Raw genomic sequence first — 22,263 nt, 5'->3', positions numbered from 1 at the left:
CCTGTCGACGTCGCGGAGGACAGTCTGTGGTTAATGGGAGGACGTGTCGGACGGTGAATCGATAGCCGAACTCTATGTATTGCTAATGGAGGAGGGCAAAGTGTAACATTGCCTAGGGTAAAGTCGGACACAGATATCCCAAGTAACGAAACGAAGTGTCCATTACTACACGCTCTTCAGAGACCCATCATTAGTTGCGGAGAACGCCACGGGACACTACAAATCAGAACACGGAACACAAACGGAATACCACCCGAACGTATAATAACAGACGAAAAACAATACTGAAGGAGGGACGACGCAGGGTATACCCTCACCGGCACGACCAACAACGCACATACAGAAGAGAAACCCATCGGCCGTGTCAACTTGGAGTGTAGGAGGATGGAGGTAGGAACTTTGGTGTCGTAGCATGCTCGGAGATTCGGTCGAACAAAAACTCGTCCCGTCTAGTTATATGCGTCAGATTAACGCATTATAAGGCGCCACGGAGGACGCACATTTTTGTCTTCACACGAGCGTGAAGGAATCTTAGAGGGAGATAACCATGGTCGGGCTGCACCCGTCGTGCGGGCTCGAGACGCAGCCGGAGTGGGTCGTCTTCAACGAGTTCGTGCTGACGACGCGGCCGTACATCCGGACGGTCACCGACGTCCGGCCCGAGTGGTGCGTCTCTCTCTTCTTCTCCTCCCGTTTTGTGTGTGTGCGAGGGTGCTGACGCTGACGCTGGTGGAACGTGGCAGGCTGTTGGAGTACGCGACGAACTACTACGATCTGTCGACGCTCCCGGACGGAGAGACGAAGCGGGCGCTGCAGCGGGTGGTGAACAAGCGCTCGAGGAAGGGGATCGACGGGGGCGGCGTGAACGGCGGCGGCGGCGGCAAGGGCGACGACGACCGGCCGAGGAAGAAGATCAGGCAGCGTTGAGCGGCGGCGTGATATTAGAAGTCGAGCCCTGTACATACTTTTTCTTTACAGTATCGATACATGTAGTTGCGCGCGGAGTCGACTCGCCGGGCGCTGTGCTGTACACCCCGTTCGCGGAGATATTTCATTTCTTGGTGTCGCGGGCTGCTGCTGCTGTGGAGCGAGGCGGAGACGTCACGTTGACTCGGTGCGCTGGCGCTAGTCACTGTAATCCTCTAGGTCGTGCGCAGGGCACGCTCTACACCACACCATGTCCGAGTCTGCATCCCACCCACCCCCAACTCGTCCGCCCGCCGCCCACACACACACCGTGCCCCCGGAGGGCGTCCGAATCACCGCGCAGCCCGCGCGCGTGTCGGACACGACGACGACGAGGCCCGAACGCGCGGCGGACGATACACAGCACAAGGCAGAGCGGGTCCGAGGCGGGTGCATCCCGTGTCCGGTGCGCATATCTCGCACGCGCAGGTCTTGGGATAGAACGGCTCGCTTACCTCGCGACGCGCAGGACGGGACGGTGTGCTACATCATACCCATCCCGTGTTGTTGCTGCTGAGAGATCTCAGATCTTGTCGTCGTCGCGGAGGACAGTCTGTGGTTAATGGGAGGACGTGTTGGACGGTGTATCGATAGCCAAACTCTATGTATTGCTAATGGAGGAGGGAAAGGGGTAACATTGCCTAGGGTAAAGTCGGACGCGGATCCCAAGTAACGAAACGACGTGTCCATTATTACATGCTCTTCAGAGACCCATCTTTAGTTGCGGAGAACGCCACGCGACACTACAAATCAGAACACGGAACACAAACGGAATACCACCCGAACGTATAATAACAGACGAAAAACAATACTGAAGGAGGGACGACGCAGGGTATACCGGCACGACCAACAACGCACGTACAGAGAAACCCGTCGGCCGAGTCAAATTGGAGCATAGGATGGTGGTCTTCAGGATCGAGGTAGGAATTTTGGCGTCGTGGCATGCACGGAAAATGGATCAAGAAATGCTTGCGAACTCTGGTCCCAGATATACGTCAGATTCACGCATTATACAGGGCAACGGAGGACGCACAATTTTCTCTTCACAAGAGCGTGAAGGGATATCAGAGGGAGATAATGATGGGGACGCATCCGAGGTTGATGAGGCCCTCTGCAAATGAATCGGGTCAGTTTCTATCGTGATGAAAAGCGAAGGTAGAAGGTGTGAGGAAACGCTGTCGAGGATCACTATGTCCGGTCAATAGCCAGGACACGATGCAATGCAACCTCGGGATATAAAAAACAGACGGCCCACTCACGGAAGCTATTATCCTCGCAGCACACTGGGGCGCTGACACAAGTGTCGCCGCCGACGCCAACGAGGCCCGCAGTGCAGCCAATGCCAGCAAGGTTAGCAGCGTCGGCGAGCGGAAGACCGAGGGAAGAGAGGATGCTCTGGGCCTGGGGAGAGGACGAGTCCTGGAGCGAGTCGCAGCACTGAATGGAGCCGGTGTTGCATTGGGAGGCGGGGATGGACGAGGGTGTGGAGGAGGGCGAAGAAGAGGTAGGCGAGTACGAGGTGGGCGAAGAAAAGGTAGGCGAAGAAGAGGTTGGCCAAGAAGAGGTTGGCCAAGAAGAGGTAGGCGAAGAGGAGGTAGGCGAAGAAGAGGTAGGCGAAGAGGAGGTAGGCGAAGAAGAGGTTGGCGAAGAATAGGTTGGCGAAGAAGAGGTTGGCGAAGACGAGGGCCAAGAGGCGGAGGACGACGAGGGCCAAGAGGCAGAGGACGGAGGGCCAGACGCGGAGGTAGGAGCGCTCGGCGTGGACGTGGGCGGAGCGTAAGTGGACGGGCTCGTGGGGGCTGCGGTGGATGCGGAGGACCAAGGGGGCGGCGTGGAGGACGTCGGATACTGGGTAGAGTGGGACGCGCTCGAACTGGGTGCGAAGGAGCACGGCTCAGTGGAGGCAGAAGACGGGCTGGAAGTGGGCCAGAGGTGGGTGGACCAGGGCGAGGTCGGGACGTGGGACTGGCTCCTCGAAGTCGGCGAGGGCGCAGACGAAGAGGTCTTGTGGGACGAGGAGGTCTTGTGGGACTTGTGGGAGGACGAGGACGAAGGCGGGGAGTAAGTGGAGCTGGGGACGGGCGGGCTGGTGGAGACGTGCGAGCTGGTGGGGGAGGGGGACGTGCAGCCACAGTCGATCACGGGGGCGGCAGAGGCGAGGAGGGCAGAGGCGAGGACGGCGAGGAAAGGGAGGTGGACGCGTGCGAGCATGTTGGGGAACGAGCGTGGGTTGCTGGCGGTAAAGGAGCGATCGAAGCGAGGGCGAGCTGCGAGGGTAACCGATGGGGAGACCCGCTTTTATTCCATCTTGCGAGCAAAGAGCCGAAGAGAAGCACTCTGCACGCTCGAGCATGCTTCAGTAGCCTTCAGTGTGCCATCCGCGAAGGCCTCCGGCGCCTAGTGCGACGCGATCGACCCGGCGTTCAGTACACCAACGTCATCCTATTCGCTTCCACAGATCTTCACCAGATCCCGTCTGTCCTCCCAACCATCCTCGTCTCCCCCCTTTGACCAGTCAATCGCCCGTGGATCGACTCTCCACAGCGTCGACAGCCCGCGCACACCGCGCTGGTCCTCCGTCACAGACCGTGGCCCGCCGCCCTCTGCGCTTCTTCCGCCAGCGCCAAATCCGGGAGCCGAACAACGCGCTCGACGACAGACCGACAGAATGCATGCACCGTCGGCCAAGTAAATTGACACAGCCGGCGCTCTATCCCCGCTCTTCCCCTCGCCCACTCTCACGCGGCCACTCCCTCCTCCGCCTCCGCCTCTCCATCCTCAACCTCGAACGCACAGCAGAACGTGTCCCGGTCGAGAAGGATCAGCCCCCGCCCGTCCGGCGCCCACCGAAGCCCTCGCGTCGCAAACTGTTCTGCAGAAAAAGAGGCTCCAAATCAGCACCTCCCCAGCAAACATCAAGCCCCCAAAAACGAAGAACCACATAAAAAGCCACCCAAACCAAACCAAGGGGAAAAAAACACGCACTCGCAGGAACCCCAACACACTCCGCAACCTCCTCCACCACCGCCTCCCCCTGCCCACCCGCCGCAGCCGCCTCAGGCACACCCTCCCACTCGTCGCTCCACAAATACACGCTCCCCTCCCCCGTACACACCCCCAACCGCCCCCGACGCACCGGGTTCCACCTCACGCCCGCCACCGCCCGCCCATGCACCAGCACCGTCCGCAGCCGCACCGCCCTCTCCCTCTCCCGCCGCCGCGCCCCGAGGTCCGCCACCGCCGGCAGCCCAAACAGGTGCACCGCCCGCGGCGCCCCCTCAAACCGCACCAGCAGCCGCGACCCGTCCACGTTGAACCCCAGCATCCCGCCCCCCGCCTCCGCCCCCCGCGCGTGCCCCAACAGCGGCGGCTTCCTCCGGTCCCGCGTCGGCGGCGCCGGCAGCGTCGTCGGCCCCCGCACCCGCTCGTCTGCCCCAGCGCCAAGTCAGCGACAGCGAGGGGAACACCAAGAGCCCACGCACAAGACAGGAACCCGCGCCCGTGCGTCGCGTCCAGCCACTTCTCCGGCTCCCGCCACACCGTCTGGCCATGCCACAGCATCAGCATAAGGACCTCCAGACACACGGGGAAGACGCACCACCCCCGCCGGCACGCGCTGCTGCAGCTCCAGCGTCGCAACCGGCGCCCACGTCAGGCTCTCCAGCACATGCACCTGCGCCACCACAGTAAGCACAACGCCTCGGCACAGCGCAGCGTCGGAAGGGGGAGGGGGCCGGGCGCACCTTGTCGTCGTACCCCGCGACGGCGAGAAAGAGCCCCGCGGGGTGCCACGCCACCGCGCGCACGCCGAACCCGGGGTCCGCGCCGCCCGCGGGCGCGAACGTCCCGAGGAGCTCCCCCGCGAGCGTCAGCACGCACAGCTTGAACTACGGCACAGCGCGTCAGCATCAGCACACACGTACACGCTTTTCGCGACGCGCGCGCACCTCGAGCGGGCCCTCCCAGACGGCGATGGTGTTGCCGGTAGGCGAGAGCGCGAGGCCCGCGAGCGAGGACGTCGGGAGCGGGAAGTGCTATACTCGTCGAGCTCAGGTTTAGTGCGAATGGGCCGAGTTGGGGAGAGCGGTGCGCACCCGCACGAGCCGGTAGGACGCCGAGGCGTCGTACACGCCGAGCGTGTCCCGCGACTTGTGGCGCTCCGCCAGCGCAAAGTACCGGCCGTCCGCGCGGAACGCGTACCCTGCCCAATCCGCGTCAGCTAAATCCACACGGGCGGCGCAGCGCGATTCAACAGAAGCAAAGAATAGCACACAGGACTAGGAGAGTCCCTCAGCATAAACTCCGCGTCCGCACCGCACTTCAATAATAACAATAGTGGAGGGGGGACGCACCGCGATCAGGATGGACAGGATACTGTATATACGTCGCACTCCCACTCACGAGCGACCATATCGTCACCCTCAGCTACACACACACACACAACACGCCAATTTAGCCCATCAGCGCCCCCTCACACCAAACCACAAAAAAAGGACGAAACGCACCCCCCACTCGGAGAAGCACAGCACCGAGCGCCCATCGGGCGCCCACTCGGCCTTGACGAGGCCCTCCACGCCCGCGTCGATGCGCGCCCGCCACGCCTCGTCGCGCAGCCTGAACACCTCCACGAGCCCGCGCCGCGCACACGCGCCCATCACGTACTCGGAGTCGCACGACCAGCCCGCGTGCGTGATCCAGCCCTCGCTGGCGCCGGAGGCGGCGGCGGCGGTGGTGGAGGTGGTGGAGGTGGTAGTAGTAGAGGAAGAGGAGGAGGGGGCGGGGGCGGGGTCGAGCGTCCAGGTGCGCGTGATCTGGAAGGAGTCGGCGCGGCGGACGACGAGCCGGTCTTGCACCGCGGTCAGGAGGAAGTGCGTCCCCGGGCTGAAGGCGACGAGCGAGGCCGTCTGCTTGTAGATCTCCGTGAAGTCCATGTGGGGCGGTCCGCTGTTTCGTAGACTCTACGGTGATGGGTGGGGTGGTCTGTTCAGAGGAAGGAGCGTGAGCTGTTGACACGATGTTCATTATAATTCGGAGTGAAGGGTCGCGTTTAGAGTATCAGAACATTCACTCGTTGCCTCTCGGCACAAGATCACGAATATCGCTGCAAACACGCTAGTATCTGCCAAGAACTGACCTTGACTGAGCGTCCGATGTCAAGAAAACTTTGCTGTTCCTCGAGTTCCCGCTGAGAGGTCTTTCGTTGCGCCAGAGATACACACGAGTCAGAATATCAAGTAGTAGATGTACAACGTCTGGGACAGCGAGCACAGACAACAAAGACGAGGGGAATAAGCGCCCACTACCGACGCGCGTACACAATGCCAAATAACGCGCCTGGGTCCCTGATGAAGGTGGCTGCCAAAATGCAGCTTTCGCAGACCAAATCTTGACAATGTATGTATAGCATCACCATGTAATATCGAAAGTGCCAAACTACCAAACACACAGAACTCGTTGAACCGAGCTATATTACATTCAACTTTCTTCGCACCGCCAAATTCCTCGCAGAAATTAGCTCTTCTATGCCGATAACGAGCCGACCGCAGAGGCACGTTCAGCGAAAGCGAGGTTCCTCGGCGATAACCATCGCATCGGTGGTGCCAGCTGTCATGTCCCGAACCACTGGCGCCTCAACGTCAACTGGTGCATCCGTCCCAAAGGCCTCGTCGACCTCTGGTATCGCAGACAAGTCCGGTCGAGCGAATACTAAAGTGTTCAGCTGCGAGAGACCAGTAGGATCTGCAGGTGTGGCTGCTTCGCGCATGTCCAACATGAAGCGGCATGTCAGGATGGCTGTCATGCTGAAATGATTTCACGGTAAGTGCACTTCCAATGTCAATGGAGTGTTTACTTGCGTGTTGGCCCACGTAGTGAAGAGAAAATCGTACTATAGAGGTATCACATGAGGAAGGGTACGTGCAATTAGATCAAAATTGAGGCACTTACAAACATGAGTTCCTCAAACGCCATGGCGACCACGTTGATAAGGAGAAGGACACTGCAGTATAACAGCAAATTGTTGAACACATCCATCACCGTATCAAATAACTATCACCTGAAGTACGTTGTACCTGAATCCACAGGCAGTGAGCAAATATTGCAGTTGTGCCCAAAAACCTACCATCGGTAAGTAAGACAGTTGTAAGTGGTGTCTTGACTTCTTTGGCCACTTTCCTGGTTCTGTATGTCTTCAACCATGTCATGATGAGCACAAGGCAGTCAACAGTGACTGTGGACGCCCTTGTCCCGACATTCCCTGTAAATTCTCCTTAATATAGCCATCTGAGAGTCACGTTTACATACATACAGCTGGTGACAGAATTGAAGTTCACAATGTACGCAAGCTAGTAATATCACGGCTCACCGAGACATCTGCTCTGCACTAAAGTTATAAGTGTACCCTACACATGTGCTCCAGCCCCCAATAGTTTCACCAGATGGACTAATCAGGGAGTACACGTACTGAGAATATCATCATAAAGCAACGAAGTGCATGCATGCAACCGATGGGACTCACCAAGTTGGAGATCGGGTTCACCATTCCCAGACCCAACAGAATGTAGAATAACAACTTGTTGCGTCCGTATATGGCATAGATACGCATTGCAGAGAAAACTTGATAAAAAGGGATGGAATTTGCATGGCTGTGCATTTTTAATTATGTCTACACACCTGCAACACTAGATAACAAGATAGTTCCTAAAACCATATTAAGCCGTTCAAGAACTGAGCAGCTTTATAACATGGCCACGTTAGCACCCAATGACCCCTACAACTGATCGCCAAGCAATTACCTCTGGACCTCTGTGAGAAGGACCACGACCAAATCTCATAAATCAAACTCACTATAAGAGATACAGTCTGAGCTTGCAACTCCAATATTTGTGGAATAGTGTTTATCACAGTGCAATATCGGATTGTGAGATAGAGCAATGACGGTATCGAAATTTTTGCCTTCCAGATGTACTGGTATTCACGGTCGAAGGTGAGAGCAGTATCATATAAAAGCAATGCTGAAGATGTGATCCAAGTCAATAAGGTACTAAATGACAACCCATAGCGATACACACCGATTATGGAGATGTAGCAGCAAGAATCAATGAATCTGTATGGTGTTTTAAAATTGACAGACGTGACGCAGTATGGCTCAGAAGGGCTCACATATTGTCAACGACTGCATACTCTAAATCAGCCATGGGGATGATCTCGAGACTCGAGTACTGACACTGTGCCCATTGAGACTATTTATCCCATTCCAAGCCCACATTCATTCATCCATCTATCTGTTCGTCTGTCCAGATGTAACGAAGACTATGGTTTGGCAGAACTGTATCAGAGTTGGGCATTGACGAATCTTGTTAGCAAAGATGGTGTTTGCTTGCACGGCAGACAGTTTGGAGAGAAGAATACCCAGGGGGAAGGACAAATATGTAGAACTAGTCGAACGGGCTCAGTGGAAACGTGCTGGCCCCCCGTATCACGTGCCCGTGTCCAGAGTATCCCGCCCCATCGCTACACCACATCTCCCGTGTAATCTCCAGCATCTTTTACCGACAGAGTAATTTTATTTCTCATTCCTCCACCCGCCATAGCGCGAACTACTGTCTCCTCTCCACCATCCCTTCTTTTCTTTTCCCGAAATTTCCTTATGCAGTAGCTGACGAGGTATTTATTACGTACCTGAGCTGTATTATCGGCGTAGTCAGTTAAATCTACTCGTTTTCTCGTGACGGTAGTCAGCTAAATTTACTCGTTTTCTCGTGAGTAAACTTTCCAGGCCTAGGAAGTTATCAGGCACGAACAGCGACTGTACTCAATTGCCATCGTGATCTGTATACATTTCCATCTTGATCTTGTTTTCCTTCATTCAACTCCCGTCCATGGACTGATTTGCTCGCCAGTGTCAAGGTATAGCGAGCCATCCACCAGCTAACCTTCCTTCTACGAGGTAGCATAGCTTTCAAAGCTATAAACTGTGTCTACCTGTCAGTCATACCAAACGTCGCTGTATACCTACAAGCAATCTCGCAATGGCCTGAGGGTTCACAACAAACAACATCGTGCACATTTGTGGAGACAAGGGGAATTCCGTAACTGTCTATTAACTCACAGGGAGAACTGGCTCGCCGGTATGCTGTACTGATCGGATCTTCTGCATAGGCGCTACTGGGCTCTCTGGTGACCCTCGCAAGGATGGTCTTCGTCATGTGCTGAGCCAGCATGCTCAACGCTTAGGCTTGTGCTCTCTGGGTCCGAGGGTCAACCAATCACGGCGTATGCCGCATCTACTTGTCTCATCTATCTGTCCACCACTGGCATGGCACTATCACTCACGTCTGACGCCACGAGTACACTTGTCCGGGCGTGCGCATCTGCTTTCTAGTGCAGTCGCTCAGTTTCTGCTCGAACAAATTCATATCATGGTTCCCGCCGGAAAAAAGATACGATCTGGGTCCTATCTGACATTTGTTCATCTCTGTATCCCCTGAAGCATGTGAACGCGGATATCGGAGCGAAGTTTCCCCATGCACATAAAATCTGGAGGCCCGATGTAAAAGACGATGGAAGCCTCTCGGGGATCCAGTGCTAAGGTGCATATCATGCTTCGCCCTGATCATCTCGATAGTATGTCATTTGTATTCCTCTGATAGGTATTGGCGACCCAGTCAAGTCGTATCCCGACAGTGAAGGCCGTGCACATCACGGCTTCGTGCCTTTGGTCGACACGCATCCACTGACCTCCAGAGTCCAAGTCAGGGTCCTCTACTAGTGTTGTTCAAACACGTCTTCTCCCACTCGCCGATTTCCCGCGAGCCTTCACTGACATCGCTCGGAAGAACAACTCAACAGAGTTCTGACGCAGTGTGTGACCTGAGGACAGCCTTTGCCAATGCCTCCAGTACAAAGCATATGTCACCCTGTTACCCGCGGTATCATCGGCGAGCGCGATACTTTCAAAGAATGCCGTCGACCACCCACAATATTGACTTTTGTGCGTGAAATCGGTGGGTAACATTGTACCCGCATTATTCTCCGTGAGACTTGAAGGGTGGGTTTGCGCTCGAACTGTAGGGCATCGTCGGCCCTTTATGTCCGGAGAGACCTCTACATTTCGCCAGTGACAACGAATCGTGTGGACGGCATTGCATGAACCCAGCACCCAAGTAAGTGACATCACACATTTGCCAAGTCACAGACTCTGCTGCTGATACGCATGTACTGAGACATTCCTGCAAAAACAATCGAGGCGCAATATCATCAAAAACAAAGAGGGAGGTAACGCCGCAAAATTCACGCAGAAAAGAGAACGCAGATGCTGCAATCCGAGTCAAAGGCATGGGTCACTACCGAAAGTAAGTCTTGGGGATAAATTCTCGTGCTGGTTCTGCCAAGGTTACACTCACGTAAATGCTGACTAGTGCACGGTCCATTCATATACGGATCCGTCACGTAAATTCGTCCGTTCGCTGCTCCCTCGGTAACAGCATCACGACACGGTGCTGGAGGAGCCGAGTTTATAAATGACCCGCATCCAGTGGGATTGCTGTGCGGAGATGCTGGAATTTCTGGGCTGAGTCGTGCAGCGGCTTTGGGCAGGAACTTAAGAAAACTAATGAGATTAAGCAACAAAGTGAGTACAAGTTGTAGCCTGAGTCATACTCAACCTCAGACCACCCCACGATATTTCGCAGGTTCTCTCGACGCTATGAGGCTTGACTTTAACATGCGAATGCAGGATGCAGTCGATACTCGTCCAATCAGTTAGATCTGGAATGACGATACAGCGCCGATAAATTTAAGACTTCGAGGGACTATCTGTAGATCTATGGGGCGCCGGGAGACTGTCGCCGCACAACGACGTGTGCTCCGGTGACAATGCGCGGTGACATGGCGATATGGACGTCCTGCAGCTGCTGCGGTGAGTCGTTCTGGACATCATTTTGGTGTACGGATGCCATATCAGATCTGCTCGAGCTCGTCAATCATTGTACAGCTCGTGCAGGCGAGTGGTATATTCACCGCACCGCCTCTCCGCGAAGATTCAGCCGACTTTAGCCTGGACGAGTCAACGATACCTTTCATTATCCTCTTCCCCGAAGTAGGGAGGTGTACGTAGACGGGCCGTCCCTTTACTTTGAGTCGTTCGCTGGAGACGGTGCTGACTACGCTGAACGATTCATCACTGATGATTCCTAAGCTAGCAGGGTGGACGCGGCGGTCTGCGCCGTGAGCGGTACGGGAAGGCCCCAAAATGTCATCTGCGCTGACATTGACGCGGCCTCGGTGGTCACGTGTAAGGCGGGCTGACGCCATTTTGAGGCCAAAAAAGTAGAACCCGCAGCCGATGGGACCGGAAAGTTTTCGATCTTAAAATCAAGCACGACGTCATCAGTCAGCTCCGCGGCCACGGCCTCTGTCTGAGCAATTATTCAATGATTATCGATCCGACTAACCATTTGGTCTCCCTCAGAATGTACAAATATGGAGCACCGTAGCTCCTCTCTACGACACCTCATTTTTCCCCGCCATGGCTGCCCCACTCGACACCGAGCTCAGCTCCCGCTCCTCCACCATCACCTACGAAGAGGAGGACGAAGGGGACATCAACTCCCAGTTCGAGCGCGAGGCCTATGGCCCTCGCGAGGGCGATAAGGAATGGGACGCGTTCGAAATTCGTCTCCCAGAAGATGACCCTGCCAACCCCCACAATTGGTCCCGCGTGTACAGATGGTATATCACCATGTTTGGCGGACTCCTGGTCCTGAATGCGTGCGTATGACCCTGTCGATCTGCACATTTTGCATGTTGACCCTTCCGTTTCAGGACGTTCGCAAGTTCAGCGCCATCAGGTATTATACCCGACCTCATGAGACAATTCACATTCGGCAAAGAAGTAGCAACGCTCCTTATTGCGTTGTTTGTAGCGGGGTACTGTGTCGGGCCTCTACTTTGGGGACCACTATCAGAACAAATTGGCCGACGACCAGTATTTATCATCACGTTCGCGGTATACACCTGCTTCCAAGTAGGGTGTGCACTATCACCTAACACGGCATCGATTCTGGTCTTCCGTTTCCTCGGTGGCGTGTTCGCATCGGCACCGCTATCAAATAGCGGGTGAGCATCTATCTCTAATTCATATGACGTTTTCCAAGTTCTGACCACGAGCGGACAGTGCTCTGATCTCAGATATATGGGATGTGGGTACGCGAGGAAAGGCTCTCGCGCTATTCACACTTGCGCCATTCGCAGGACCGACGCTCGGTCCCGTCGTGAGCGGCTTCATGGCTGTCGCAGGTGTGTCATGGCGCTGGGTATTCTGGCTGTTGACGCTGTTCGCGGGCGCTTGCCTCGTCGTCATCGTCTTCACAATCCCCGAAACATACGTGCCGGTGTTGTTAGTTCAGCGCGCGCGGCAGAAGCGCAAGGAGACTGGAGACGACCGTTACTGGGCACCGCTCGAAAGGCAGAAGCTCAAGTTCGCCCCTCTTTTGAAGCACATTCTTGGCCGCCCCTTCGTGGTGCTCGTCCACGAGCCCATGCTTATCGCAATCACTGTTTATATGAGTGTAAGTGCATTTGTTTGAGTTTCTTATGGAGGCTGACTTTTTGAGTTTATAGTTTGTCTACGGGTGCATCTATCTCCTCTTCGAAGCGTACCCTATCGTCTTCACCCAGGGACATCACATGAACGAAGGCATCTCAGGGCTAATGTACCTCCCGATATTCGTTGGTGGGATCGCCGGCGTCTTCAGCTACTTGCTCTTCTTCAACCCACGTTACGAGCGGTACATGGTGCACTACGCGCCCCATCCGGTGCCGCCCGAGAAGCGGCTCGAGATCTGCATGGTGGCCGCGCCGTTCTTTGCGATCTCGTTTTTCTGGTTCGGCTGGACGTCGTATCCGACGGTTTCGTTCTGGGCAGCGATGATGGCGGGGCTGCCCATGGGCTGGTCGATCGTGTACATTTTCCTGGGTTTGTTCAACTACATCATCGACACCTACCTCTTCGTCGCCGCCAGCGCGCTGTCAGCATTGACCGTCGTGCGCTCCATGTTCGGCGCGTCCTTTCCGCTGTTCGCGACGCAGATGTATGACACGCTTAACCCCCGCTGGGCATCGACGCTACTGGGGTTCCTCGCGGTGCTCATGGCCCCTATCCCATTCGTCCTGTACAAGTTCGGGCATCGCCTCAGGCGACGCTCGAAGTTCTCGCCGACTGGTGACATCCCTGTGAAGCCGGCGAAGGCGGCGGAGGTATGATCAGTTCATTCCTTGATGTCTCACCGGAGTACATCTACATTCATTCGCATCGCCATTGCTCCTTTCCATATTGGCGCCGTTCCCTTCCGCACCCACGACATACTCACGACATGACATGACGCTGATCTTCACAAAAATGTCCTAACTTACATGTACACATAAAACTAGACGGTGGACGCTAGTAGATCGATATATCTATATCTGTAGTTCATACTTACCTGGGTCACCTCCAAACCTGTCACTACGTACAGATCCTTTGCGATAATAGATTCCATTGCATGGTATTTCAAGGAGTCGTGACATCCGCAACAAGCCTTGGAAGCCCAGGAGGGATAATATCCTGAATGAGTGCCACGAGTACATGGCTACCCATGGAAGGGGAAATTGACAAGATTCGGAGTATGTCGATGACTCACTGGACTGATTCCAGGTTCCAGACCGTCCGTCAACATCATCGTGGTAATCCGCCAGAGGAAGAAATGTAGCGCACGCAGCTCGAGAAGTGAAGTTCGGATTCAAAAGTCGATAGAGTGGTCCATGAAATAAGCTTACGCGATAATCACAACGTATAATTGATGCACGGAAAGCAGTGGAAGGACGCACCCAAGCATGGAGCACTTCGCCAGATCGACTCACCGAGATCCTCTGTCATTTCTCAGGATGACTCTAGGTCAGCCGAAACGGGAGCACACCGCCTGAATGGACGGCGGCATGCACGGTTCAAGTTGTTTAGCATATCAGCTTCGCCAGGCATGTCATCGTGTTTTCCCAAGCGCATATAGCCAGAGAGTGGGCAGGGATAAAAACATCCCGGAACGATATGCAGAAAGTGATAGCGTCCTGAGCGGCGTGAGGGTGCCGCACCGCCAAAGTATGAAGAACAAATCCCGACCCGGAACACTGTGATCGCACAGGTCGATGTCCAATTTGCAGAAACCATGACCTTAAATAGCTGCCACCAGCAGGGCCACAAGGTAAGAGAAATTGAAGCAAAAGGTCGACGAGGGAGAACGGTGAGGATGGGATGGTTACAGACCTAATTAGAAGGACCGGGACAGGCAGTGACATGGCAGACCGGAGAAGACTCCGTAAACAATTTGGACAGCCATCTAGCTATGGGTACGAGCCGGTGAGCTAAGTAGATTGGAGAAGAAGTTCGAGGCTCTATTTTGAGGAACGGTGCGACATAGAGCTAGGTATGCAAGCGCAGTGAGTAAGTACCGGGCAAAAAGGTAACCGCCACTGTAAGGAATTGAGGGTTTCAGTATATGCCAGTTATGAAGCTGTCTAGTTCCCCACCGTAGAAGAGCGTTCACAGATTAAATTGGGTATGTAAGCGACCTTGTGTAGGGATCTAGGACGCCCTGAAGGGCGCGCACGATGCGGCTTCCGGCGGTCCAGTGTGGACCCCGATAGCCCTGAATGGAACTCAGCCTCAGGGAGTTACAGTAGTCTACTCAGAAGAGAAAAAAAAGAGGTGAGAAACACATGTCTCTGGATCCGCCAGTGGATCGGAGGGACACCGCACAACCCTAACCATGGAAGAAGTCTTGCGTGTAACCCTAACATTCGGCGACTATAAGTCTCGAGCCTTAGCAAGCCCTGAGCATGGTCATGTCGAGGCTCTCCAGTTGCGCAGTGAAATGAAGAGATGCCCACCGCCTGGAGACATTGTCACGGTTCGAAACAATACGACTATCATCACGTACCCACCAGCCCAACATCGTAGCTATGGCGAAAGAGTAGACAAATCACTGCTTTTAAGACTCGACACCGTCACGTAGATCTTCATACATCATGAAGCAGCCAGGAAACGTGTAAGACGACGGCTTTCATATTTGCGTTCGTGGCAGACTGAAGATCAGCCCTGAATTCGTCGAATTTGTAGAATATCCACGTTGTGTTACGCGGTACACGGGCTGGCCTCGTGTTACCACCTCCATGACATGCTCATTATTGAGTGAACCGGCGAACAGAGTGGAAATTACTCGCATCAGGCAGTGGCATGTCCGCCATTGAGGAAGGCGAGATAATGTAGAATAATCGATATGGAGCTTCGGATGTCTTATCGACGATTCGTCACTGCTCCAGCCAATGAGGCGAGAGATCATGGCTGCCTCCGGGTCCGTGGGCGGGTTTCGTCCTCGCTTGCGTCCATGTGTAGAAACCGAACGGCCAAACGTAGAACATGGGAATAGGGTGTCCATGGGTTGCAGAAGTGAGAGCACATTAGCTTCATGCACGGACTTGGAGGTCAAGCGCAATTACTCGAGCACAATTCTGTGAAGAAGTCGAACGTGAGAGGGGCATATGCAGGGCGTGTGGCTTCGCAAAAGTCGCAGACCCACGTGACCGTATGGTATAGATGTCTCAACGACCACACACCTGAGGGAAGCCAGTAGGCGATTGACAGCGGGGCAATCACTCGTGGGCATCAGTAGACAACGGGAAGATATCAATGTCGCGACACGGAATTAAGGCGCACGGGACAGGCCTCACAGAGACGCTGTCCATTTGAAGGGTTTACGCCCGGATGGCACGCAGAAAGTGGTTAGAGCTTTGATCGAAGGAGCGGATGGACGACGGAACGACAGCTGATTGTATTGGCGAACCCTGCCAAGGAGCAGTCCAGCGCAGGTGGCGGAAAACACACAACAAGGTAGAGAGAAACCCTATGACAACGCGGTTTGCCGCATCAAGACGATGCGAAGTCAGAAGTTTATGTCGCAGTGAAGCAAAGCATCTGAGAAGGTTTCGGATAAGACAGCTGGCGCAATACCTACAACCGCAAGAGCATCGAGGGAAACTTGAACGCTTAGGACAGAATTCAAGCCGACCTCGTAAGAAAGCCTGCTGGTGTAGTGGCCGAACGTTTGAGTTCGAAGTCTATATTCCGGGTCAACTGACAAAAAAAGTTGATCAGAGAATGCTTACGCGCGGACCAGCTTGGTGATCCCATACCCGGGGGAGACAAGAAGACATGGCGTATACCAAAACAAAGTGGGATCAGATACTTATTGCCGGCTCGAATTGGAAGGACGTGCACCGTTTATGGCAGTCGTGCTGGTCTGTGCATCACCTGCTTCTGTGGCGACGTTCACTTACTCGCCACGGATGGGCTCTCATGGAATGATCTGCACTTTCAAAAAAAACAGAAGAATCTCCCAAGCAGTCCCGCGTTCGTACGAGTCACGCATGAGGTAAAGTGATATAAAAATAAAGCTCTAGACCTTCCTCATCTCTTGGCGATGATAGTGCTTGCCCGAAAACTGTTTTCATTGGCCTCTTCCCCATTCTTCTGCCGAAGCGCTTGAAGATGTTGGTCGATAATGCTCAAATTTTCTTCAACGCGATATGTTGTAACGGCACACAATCAGTCAGCCTGTGTATAAAAAGGAAGAGCTCGTTCCATCTTGTTTTCCCCATCCTTCTCTCCTTTCTGCTCTCTCATTCTCTGCGTTTCTTTCTTCCGGTTTGGGTCTTGTTTCTATATTCTTGTCATATACGTGCCTTGGTAATAGACTGTAGTGTTCCTCCGAGCCCGTGTAGACATGCTTTCCGGCCCGTCCTCTAACGTCCTCTCTCCCGCCCAGACACTCGTCGACGGAAGGGTTCCCCCAAAATACTCGACGTTCCGTCGGTACTTTCTCCTGCTTATATATTGCTGTGCGCAGTTCTTAGACGCGGTCAACAACTGTGCCTTGTATTCGGCCATCCCATCGCTCGTCATCTCCCTCAACATTTCGGAGAGCCAGTCAACATGGATCATCAGCGCATTCCAGTTGACGTTCGCTTCGTTCCTGCTCATTGTGAGTAATCCCAGGTGTTTCAGACCTTGGCGTGCGCTCATTATTTTTTTCGCAGAGCGGGCGCGTCAGCGACGTCTACAGTCCTAGTGAGTCCAAGTTTACCAGACTTTACACACAATGGCCATGTTGACAGCATGTTCAGAGCTTGTCTTCACTGCTGGTATAGCCGCTTTGGGGGCAATCTCCATCGGTGCCGGATTTGTCCACGACAAGATCACGCTCATTATCCTCCGGGCGCTGGTGTGTTCCACATGAATGTGCGCTCGTACTCCACCTGTTAACCCTGATTCTCCCTATGAGCTGCGTCAATGACGATTCCGTCGGCGCTCACACTCATTGTGATTGCGTTTCCCAAGCCCACGGAACAAGCTCGCGCTATTGGTATCTTCGGCGGATGTGGCGCCGTTGGAAACGGTGGGTCAACAAACAGCTCGGAACACACCGAGGAGATCTCTCACCAACTGCGTGTACTCACATACTCACAGTGCTGGGGCTGATCATTGGTGCAATTTTTGTGGAATTTGCATCGTGGCACTGGGTGTTCTGGTTCGTCGCCCTCGTCGCGTTCCCTATCGCGGGCATAAGCCTGCTTCTCGTGCCCTCGCCGGAGAGGCGCCTGAACGTCGAACCGAAGGCAGCAAAATGGAAGAGCTTGGACATCGGTGGTGTCAGCATCCTGACAGGTAGCTCCCAAGCACGGATAGATTATTGGGCTACTCACTTACTATCTACATCTAGTTGCCCTCATCCTTTTCATCTTCTCTATTACTTCAGGCTCCACCGACGGGTGGGCTTCCGCCGCAGTGCTCTCACCGCTGATAATCTCCGTCGTGATGATCGTCACCTTCTTCTATTACGAGACACGAATACCGTTTTCACGCGCTGCAGTGTATGTCTTCTCATTTGCCTTATGCATCCCAGATGTTAAATCCAACGGAATTCAGGCCACCACGCACATGGTTCCTGCCCAACTTCTCGGTCCTCTTCGTAACCGCGCTTCTGCCCTACTTTTGGTGGACGACCATCTTCATGACATACACCACGCTCTGGCAGGATGTTTACCACTGGTCGGTCATCTCGACGGCCATTCACATGTATGCCCTCTTGAGCTCGAATCATGACCTCGCATTCTGATTGCGGGTTATATTACTCTCGGTGAGGATCCCAATCGGCGTGCTCTCGTTTGTGATGAGCTTCTCGGGCCCACTTTCAAGCGTGATTAACTCTAAGTGGATAATCGCGTGCGGAGAGTTCTTGCTCGTGGTTGCCACCATCCTCCTAGCCTTCGCGGATGGTCCGGACAAGTACTGGCGGTTTGTGTTCCCAGGCTTCGTACTGGGGTATGCATGTCATTTCGTTCTCTACGGACCAGCATGTTCTGAAACCAATCTGTAGGAGCGGTGGCGCGATGTTGACATTCACGCACACCAAGTACGCACATGTCTCCATGCAAACTTTCGCACAACTGACATGTTGTCTAGCATCGCTATTTTTCAGACTTGCCCCCCCAGCTTCTCCGGTACTGTCGGTGCCATCTTCAACGCGGCACTGCAGCTCGGGTCTGCCATCGGCATCGCCGCTGTGGGCTCCATCCAGACGAGCGTGCAGGCGAAGCATGGTGGGCCAGACAGCTACTCCGGTGCGCAGGCGGCGTTTTGGTTCCTCCTGGGGATCGTGTGCGTCGAGCTCGTGTCGATGCTCATTTTCTACCATACCAAGACCAGGCGTGTCGACGTCTTACCGGAGAAGATCCAGGAGGATACCAAGGGCGAGCTTGATTTCCACGACAAAGCCGTCGACAACAAGCTGGCCGTCGCTGACACGGAGGAGCCTGCAAACGAGGTGGAGGTGCTCAACGTAGACGAGCTCGCGATTTCACCGGTTTAAAGCAGGCTACTCGTCCGTGGTTCTTTCCCGACTGACACTTCTCAAAGTTTCGCTGCTTCATTTTTATGTTCTCTAGACTTTTCTGTTTTCATTTCTCCGGCACATGTTGCATTCCTCTGCATCCTAATTGATATAGATCTTAGACGCAATCTGCAGCACATTATCGTATCGTTAATCCCCTTCGTCGTAGACCGATTACCTGATTCCGTTAAGCACTGCCTTTCTGCCTCTCGCACGGTCCCCATCGTTTCTCTGATCGTTTCTCCGCAATGTCATTTATATGAACAAATGTGATGATTTTAACAACTGCTCCGAGGCCTATAAAATACTGTGGAAGTGGATTGAAGGCCTCAAGGGTGTTGTTGTTCCTATTGCCCTGCAGCTGCTGTGACATAAGGACCAATTCTGAGACGGTGAACGGCCAACGCACAATGGGTTTCAGCAACGTACCTGTAACAGCTATGACGTCCACTCTCATAGCTGACGCGCACGTTAACACCAACAACTGGAATTCAAAAAACTGTGTTCGCGCCGTCCTGGAATACATTCGGTTCCCTACTACGTGCATCTTTCAGGATCGGACCACCTCTAAGCGTAACGGCGACGCAGCCAATGGAGGTGAGACACCCTGCAGATGGCAGGCCTTAGAGAGTATACAACTATATTAACAATAACACTTACGACAGAGTTGTCGTAGCAGCAAACAGGTTGGGCTTCGCACTCGCCTCCGGAGTCGACTCCAATGACAGTAATCGGAGAGCAGTCAGAACATTGAGGTCCTCCAAGACGACGTCGAGTAGGCCGAGCAGAGCAGAGCCCGCCGCACAGTTGGTCTGATATGCGAGCATCGGCAATCCCTTGTCCACAACTATGCGACGCGACTTACGTCTTCAGTAGACTGGCAGCACTGGGCGTTCCCGGTATTGCACTGGCTGATGGTGATGGCCATGGGCGCTGGGGCAGTCACCGTGATCGTCTTGGTGGCGGTCGTGGTGGGGTGGTCCCAGGGCGTGGCGACCGCAAGAAGAGCGAGGGAGGACGAGATCATGGTGTCTTTGCGGGTTTGTAGTTCGAAGTGTAAGAGCTGAGCGCTGAGGCCTAGCATGCCTTCGCAGATCTTGCGCAAGTTTCGCGTTTCAACTTGAACCGGCTTGAAGTTGTCTGTCAAGTTCATTCGATAGGTGGATAGGTGGTCGGGCGAGAAGGGGCAACAAGAAAGGCTCCTGCGTGCAGCGACACATGCCGTGATGCATATGCTTCACGGTATTTCCCAGAGAATGTATTGCGGTGCATGGAGTCATCCATAACCGAGAGCAAACTGAACCACGTGGCCTTCAATAACATGCCGCACGTGACTGGCGATCGAGTCAAGGTGTTCAGTCACAGATCCCTCTCAAATACTGGCCTCGCACACACCTGGACAAACCACTTCTTGGCGGAATATCGCACACATTCCATCGATCTGATGATGTCGACCTTGGCGGAGCAAAAATATAACCTGATTACGAGACGACTGCAAGAGGTGCTCGGAGGAGATGGAATCAAGGCTATCCTTGCGGAGGACAAGGCCCCGAAGTGCTACTGGGGTGAGTATACGATTCGTCTTGCAGATACTGGTGGCTCTAAGTATGCTACTGGAATGGTACAGGAACTGCGCCAACAGGAAGACGTAGGTGTGCACGGATCGTTTGGTGTAGCATCGAGTGATGAATGTCTGGATTTTACAGCACACATCGGTTACTTCGTGCCATTGACGAAGATTGCTGATTTCCTGCGTGCGGGAGTTGAAGTCACCATTTTGCTTGCAGGTACGTTTTCAAATACTTGAGGAGCGGCATAAGTCGATGGCAGACTACCGTATTATGTGAAAATGTGGCATGGCATGGACAACTCTCAGGTTACATCGCATACTGCGCAAAACAGGTGGATTACCCTTAGACCAATTTGCTTTGTATGCTCTTGGTCTCACGTTTAATACGTGTGCTATACAACCCAGCTTGGAGTTAATCCTATGGTATTTTGACATAACGTGGCTTTGCAACTCATCCAGTTCTTCGTAGTTTCTCAAATATACCTGCTAATCGCTACTCGACAGATGTTCATGCCTTCCTTGATAACATGAAGGCACCATTAGAGCTCGTCTCGCATCGAACCAAGTACTATCAATTCGTTCTGCTCGCCATTTTCCACTCCCTAGGGATTCCAACCTCCAAGCTACGCTTCGTAGAGGGCTCGTCCTACCAACTCACTAAGGAGTACAACCTAGACAATTACCGCCTATGCGCGATCGTTACAGAACACGATGCAAAAAAGGCTGGAGCGGAAGTCGTCAAGCAAGTCGAGAGCCCGATGCTGAGCGGGCTATTATACCCCGGCCTGCAGGCGCTAGATGAGCAGTACCTCGGTGTCGATTTCCAATTTGGCGGCGTCGACCAGGTTTGTGGAACAATTCCTACATGAGATGCCGTCTCATTCTGGCCTCGCAGCGCAAAATCTTCACGTTTGCCGAACTCTACCTTCCCCGCCTCGGATACGCGAAGCGCGCGCATCTCATGAACCCGATGGTGCCCGGGCTGGCAGGCGGCAAGATGTCCTCGTCAGACCCTGATTCTAAGATCGACTTTCTCGACAGTCCGGAGGTCGTACGCCGGAAGATCAAGAAGGCATTTTGCGAGGAGGGCAATGTGACGGAGAACGGTGTGCTCTCGTTCGTGGAGGCGGTACTCATCCCAATCAGCCAAATGCGGCTTGAGCGCCAGCGCGGTGACACGGGGCTGGACTCGGATGAGGGCACTGAGTCCACAGGCGACCAGTCGCCATTCGCACTCCCAGGCGCACCAACTAACACGGTGTTCTCCGTCCACAGAAAGGAGGAATTCGGCGGCTCACTGCATTACGCGACGTTCGAGCAGCTGCAGCAGGACTTTGCGGAGAAGAGATTGCATCCGAAAGACCTGAAAACAGCAGTTGCAGACGCAATCGTGCGACTACTGGCGCCGATCAAGAACGCGTTCAATGAGAACCCTGAGTGGCAAGAGGTTGAGAAGCTGGCTTATCCAGATCCCAACGCAAAGCCGGTGAAGGCAAAGAAGGTCAGCCATTCTCAATTAATGTCAGATGATGGCTCGTGAATCAATAATCTGCGATATAGGAGAAGGTCTACCACCCTCCGCCTCCGGGAAAGGGCAAGAATGCGAAACCTGCTGCGACGGCACCCAAAGTTAATGGGGACGCCGCCGCTGACGCACTACCATCCACCGATCCAGCAGCGCATGTTGTCGCAGAAGCTGCGGAACAGCAGGATGGATCCGCGTGATATACTTACTCGATGATCAAG

At 54.1% G+C, this 22,263-nt stretch overlaps 9 protein-coding genes across 9 annotated transcripts; 5 read left to right on the top strand and 4 right to left on the bottom strand.

Moving 5' to 3' along the window:
• Positions 1 to 547: 547 nt before the first annotated feature.
• On the top strand, positions 548 to 927 carry SCP_0802160 (hypothetical protein; the record flags this gene model as incomplete). Its single annotated transcript, XM_027760806.1, has 2 exons — positions 548 to 666; positions 744 to 927. 2 exons carry the CDS (start codon positions 548 to 550, stop codon positions 925 to 927), a joined length of 303 nt encoding a protein of 100 aa, XP_027616607.1.
• Positions 928 to 1,177: 250 nt separating this feature from the next.
• SCP_0802150 (hypothetical protein) lies at positions 1,178 to 1,483 on the top strand (the record flags this gene model as incomplete). Its single annotated transcript, XM_027760805.1, has 2 exons — positions 1,178 to 1,372; positions 1,436 to 1,483. The coding sequence occupies 2 exons, from the start codon at positions 1,178 to 1,180 to the stop codon at positions 1,481 to 1,483; spliced, it is 243 nt and encodes an 80-aa protein (XP_027616606.1).
• Positions 1,484 to 2,030: 547 nt separating this feature from the next.
• SCP_0802140 (hypothetical protein) lies at positions 2,031 to 3,177 on the bottom strand (the record flags this gene model as incomplete). The annotated part of the gene is made up of 2 exons (XM_027760804.1): positions 2,031 to 2,077; positions 2,226 to 3,177. 2 exons carry the CDS (start codon positions 3,175 to 3,177, stop codon positions 2,031 to 2,033), a joined length of 999 nt encoding a protein of 332 aa, XP_027616605.1.
• A 610-nt stretch (positions 3,178 to 3,787) lies between these two features.
• On the bottom strand, positions 3,788 to 5,897 carry SCP_0802130 (predicted protein; the record flags this gene model as incomplete). The annotated part of the gene is made up of 8 exons (XM_027760803.1): positions 3,788 to 4,395; positions 4,449 to 4,509; positions 4,565 to 4,639; positions 4,710 to 4,853; positions 4,914 to 5,000; positions 5,061 to 5,167; positions 5,319 to 5,391; positions 5,472 to 5,897. 8 exons carry the CDS (start codon positions 5,895 to 5,897, stop codon positions 3,788 to 3,790), a joined length of 1,581 nt encoding a protein of 526 aa, XP_027616604.1.
• A 623-nt stretch (positions 5,898 to 6,520) lies between these two features.
• On the bottom strand, positions 6,521 to 7,570 carry SCP_0802120 (hypothetical protein; the record flags this gene model as incomplete). The annotated part of the gene is made up of 8 exons (XM_027760802.1): positions 6,521 to 6,767; positions 6,822 to 6,853; positions 6,913 to 6,964; positions 7,022 to 7,037; positions 7,088 to 7,222; positions 7,274 to 7,310; positions 7,372 to 7,428; positions 7,484 to 7,570. 8 exons carry the CDS (start codon positions 7,568 to 7,570, stop codon positions 6,521 to 6,523), a joined length of 663 nt encoding a protein of 220 aa, XP_027616603.1.
• Positions 7,571 to 11,494: 3,924 nt separating this feature from the next.
• Positions 11,495 to 13,230, top strand: SCP_0802110 (Uncharacterized MFS-type transporter; the record flags this gene model as incomplete). The annotated part of the gene is made up of 4 exons (XM_027760801.1): positions 11,495 to 11,736; positions 11,791 to 12,084; positions 12,143 to 12,536; positions 12,589 to 13,230. The coding sequence occupies 4 exons, from the start codon at positions 11,495 to 11,497 to the stop codon at positions 13,228 to 13,230; spliced, it is 1,572 nt and encodes a 523-aa protein (XP_027616602.1).
• A 3,551-nt stretch (positions 13,231 to 16,781) lies between these two features.
• On the top strand, positions 16,782 to 18,926 carry SCP_0802100 (Cephamycin export protein; the record flags this gene model as incomplete). Its single annotated transcript, XM_027760800.1, has 10 exons — positions 16,782 to 17,039; positions 17,095 to 17,125; positions 17,182 to 17,279; positions 17,396 to 17,453; positions 17,525 to 17,722; positions 17,778 to 17,928; positions 17,984 to 18,133; positions 18,200 to 18,379; positions 18,435 to 18,470; positions 18,521 to 18,926. The coding sequence occupies 10 exons, from the start codon at positions 16,782 to 16,784 to the stop codon at positions 18,924 to 18,926; spliced, it is 1,566 nt and encodes a 521-aa protein (XP_027616601.1).
• A 588-nt stretch (positions 18,927 to 19,514) lies between these two features.
• On the bottom strand, positions 19,515 to 19,974 carry SCP_0802090 (predicted protein; the record flags this gene model as incomplete). Its single annotated transcript, XM_027760799.1, has 3 exons — positions 19,515 to 19,554; positions 19,608 to 19,759; positions 19,813 to 19,974. 3 exons carry the CDS (start codon positions 19,972 to 19,974, stop codon positions 19,515 to 19,517), a joined length of 354 nt encoding a protein of 117 aa, XP_027616600.1.
• A 417-nt stretch (positions 19,975 to 20,391) lies between these two features.
• SCP_0802080 (Tyrosine--tRNA ligase, cytoplasmic) lies at positions 20,392 to 22,242 on the top strand (the record flags this gene model as incomplete). The annotated part of the gene is made up of 6 exons (XM_027760798.1): positions 20,392 to 20,512; positions 20,575 to 20,595; positions 20,654 to 20,734; positions 21,022 to 21,362; positions 21,413 to 22,018; positions 22,078 to 22,242. The coding sequence occupies 6 exons, from the start codon at positions 20,392 to 20,394 to the stop codon at positions 22,240 to 22,242; spliced, it is 1,335 nt and encodes a 444-aa protein (XP_027616599.1).
• Between the last annotated feature and the right edge of the window lie 21 nt (positions 22,243 to 22,263).

The sequence above is a fragment of the Sparassis crispa genome, assembly GCF_003851025.1.
Source record: "Sparassis crispa DNA, contig_000007F, whole genome shotgun sequence".
Lineage (NCBI taxonomy): Eukaryota > Fungi > Basidiomycota > Agaricomycetes > Polyporales > Sparassidaceae > Sparassis > Sparassis crispa.
The sequence above is the reverse complement of the archived record's forward strand: the minus strand, read 5'-3'. Positions and strand labels throughout refer to the sequence as shown.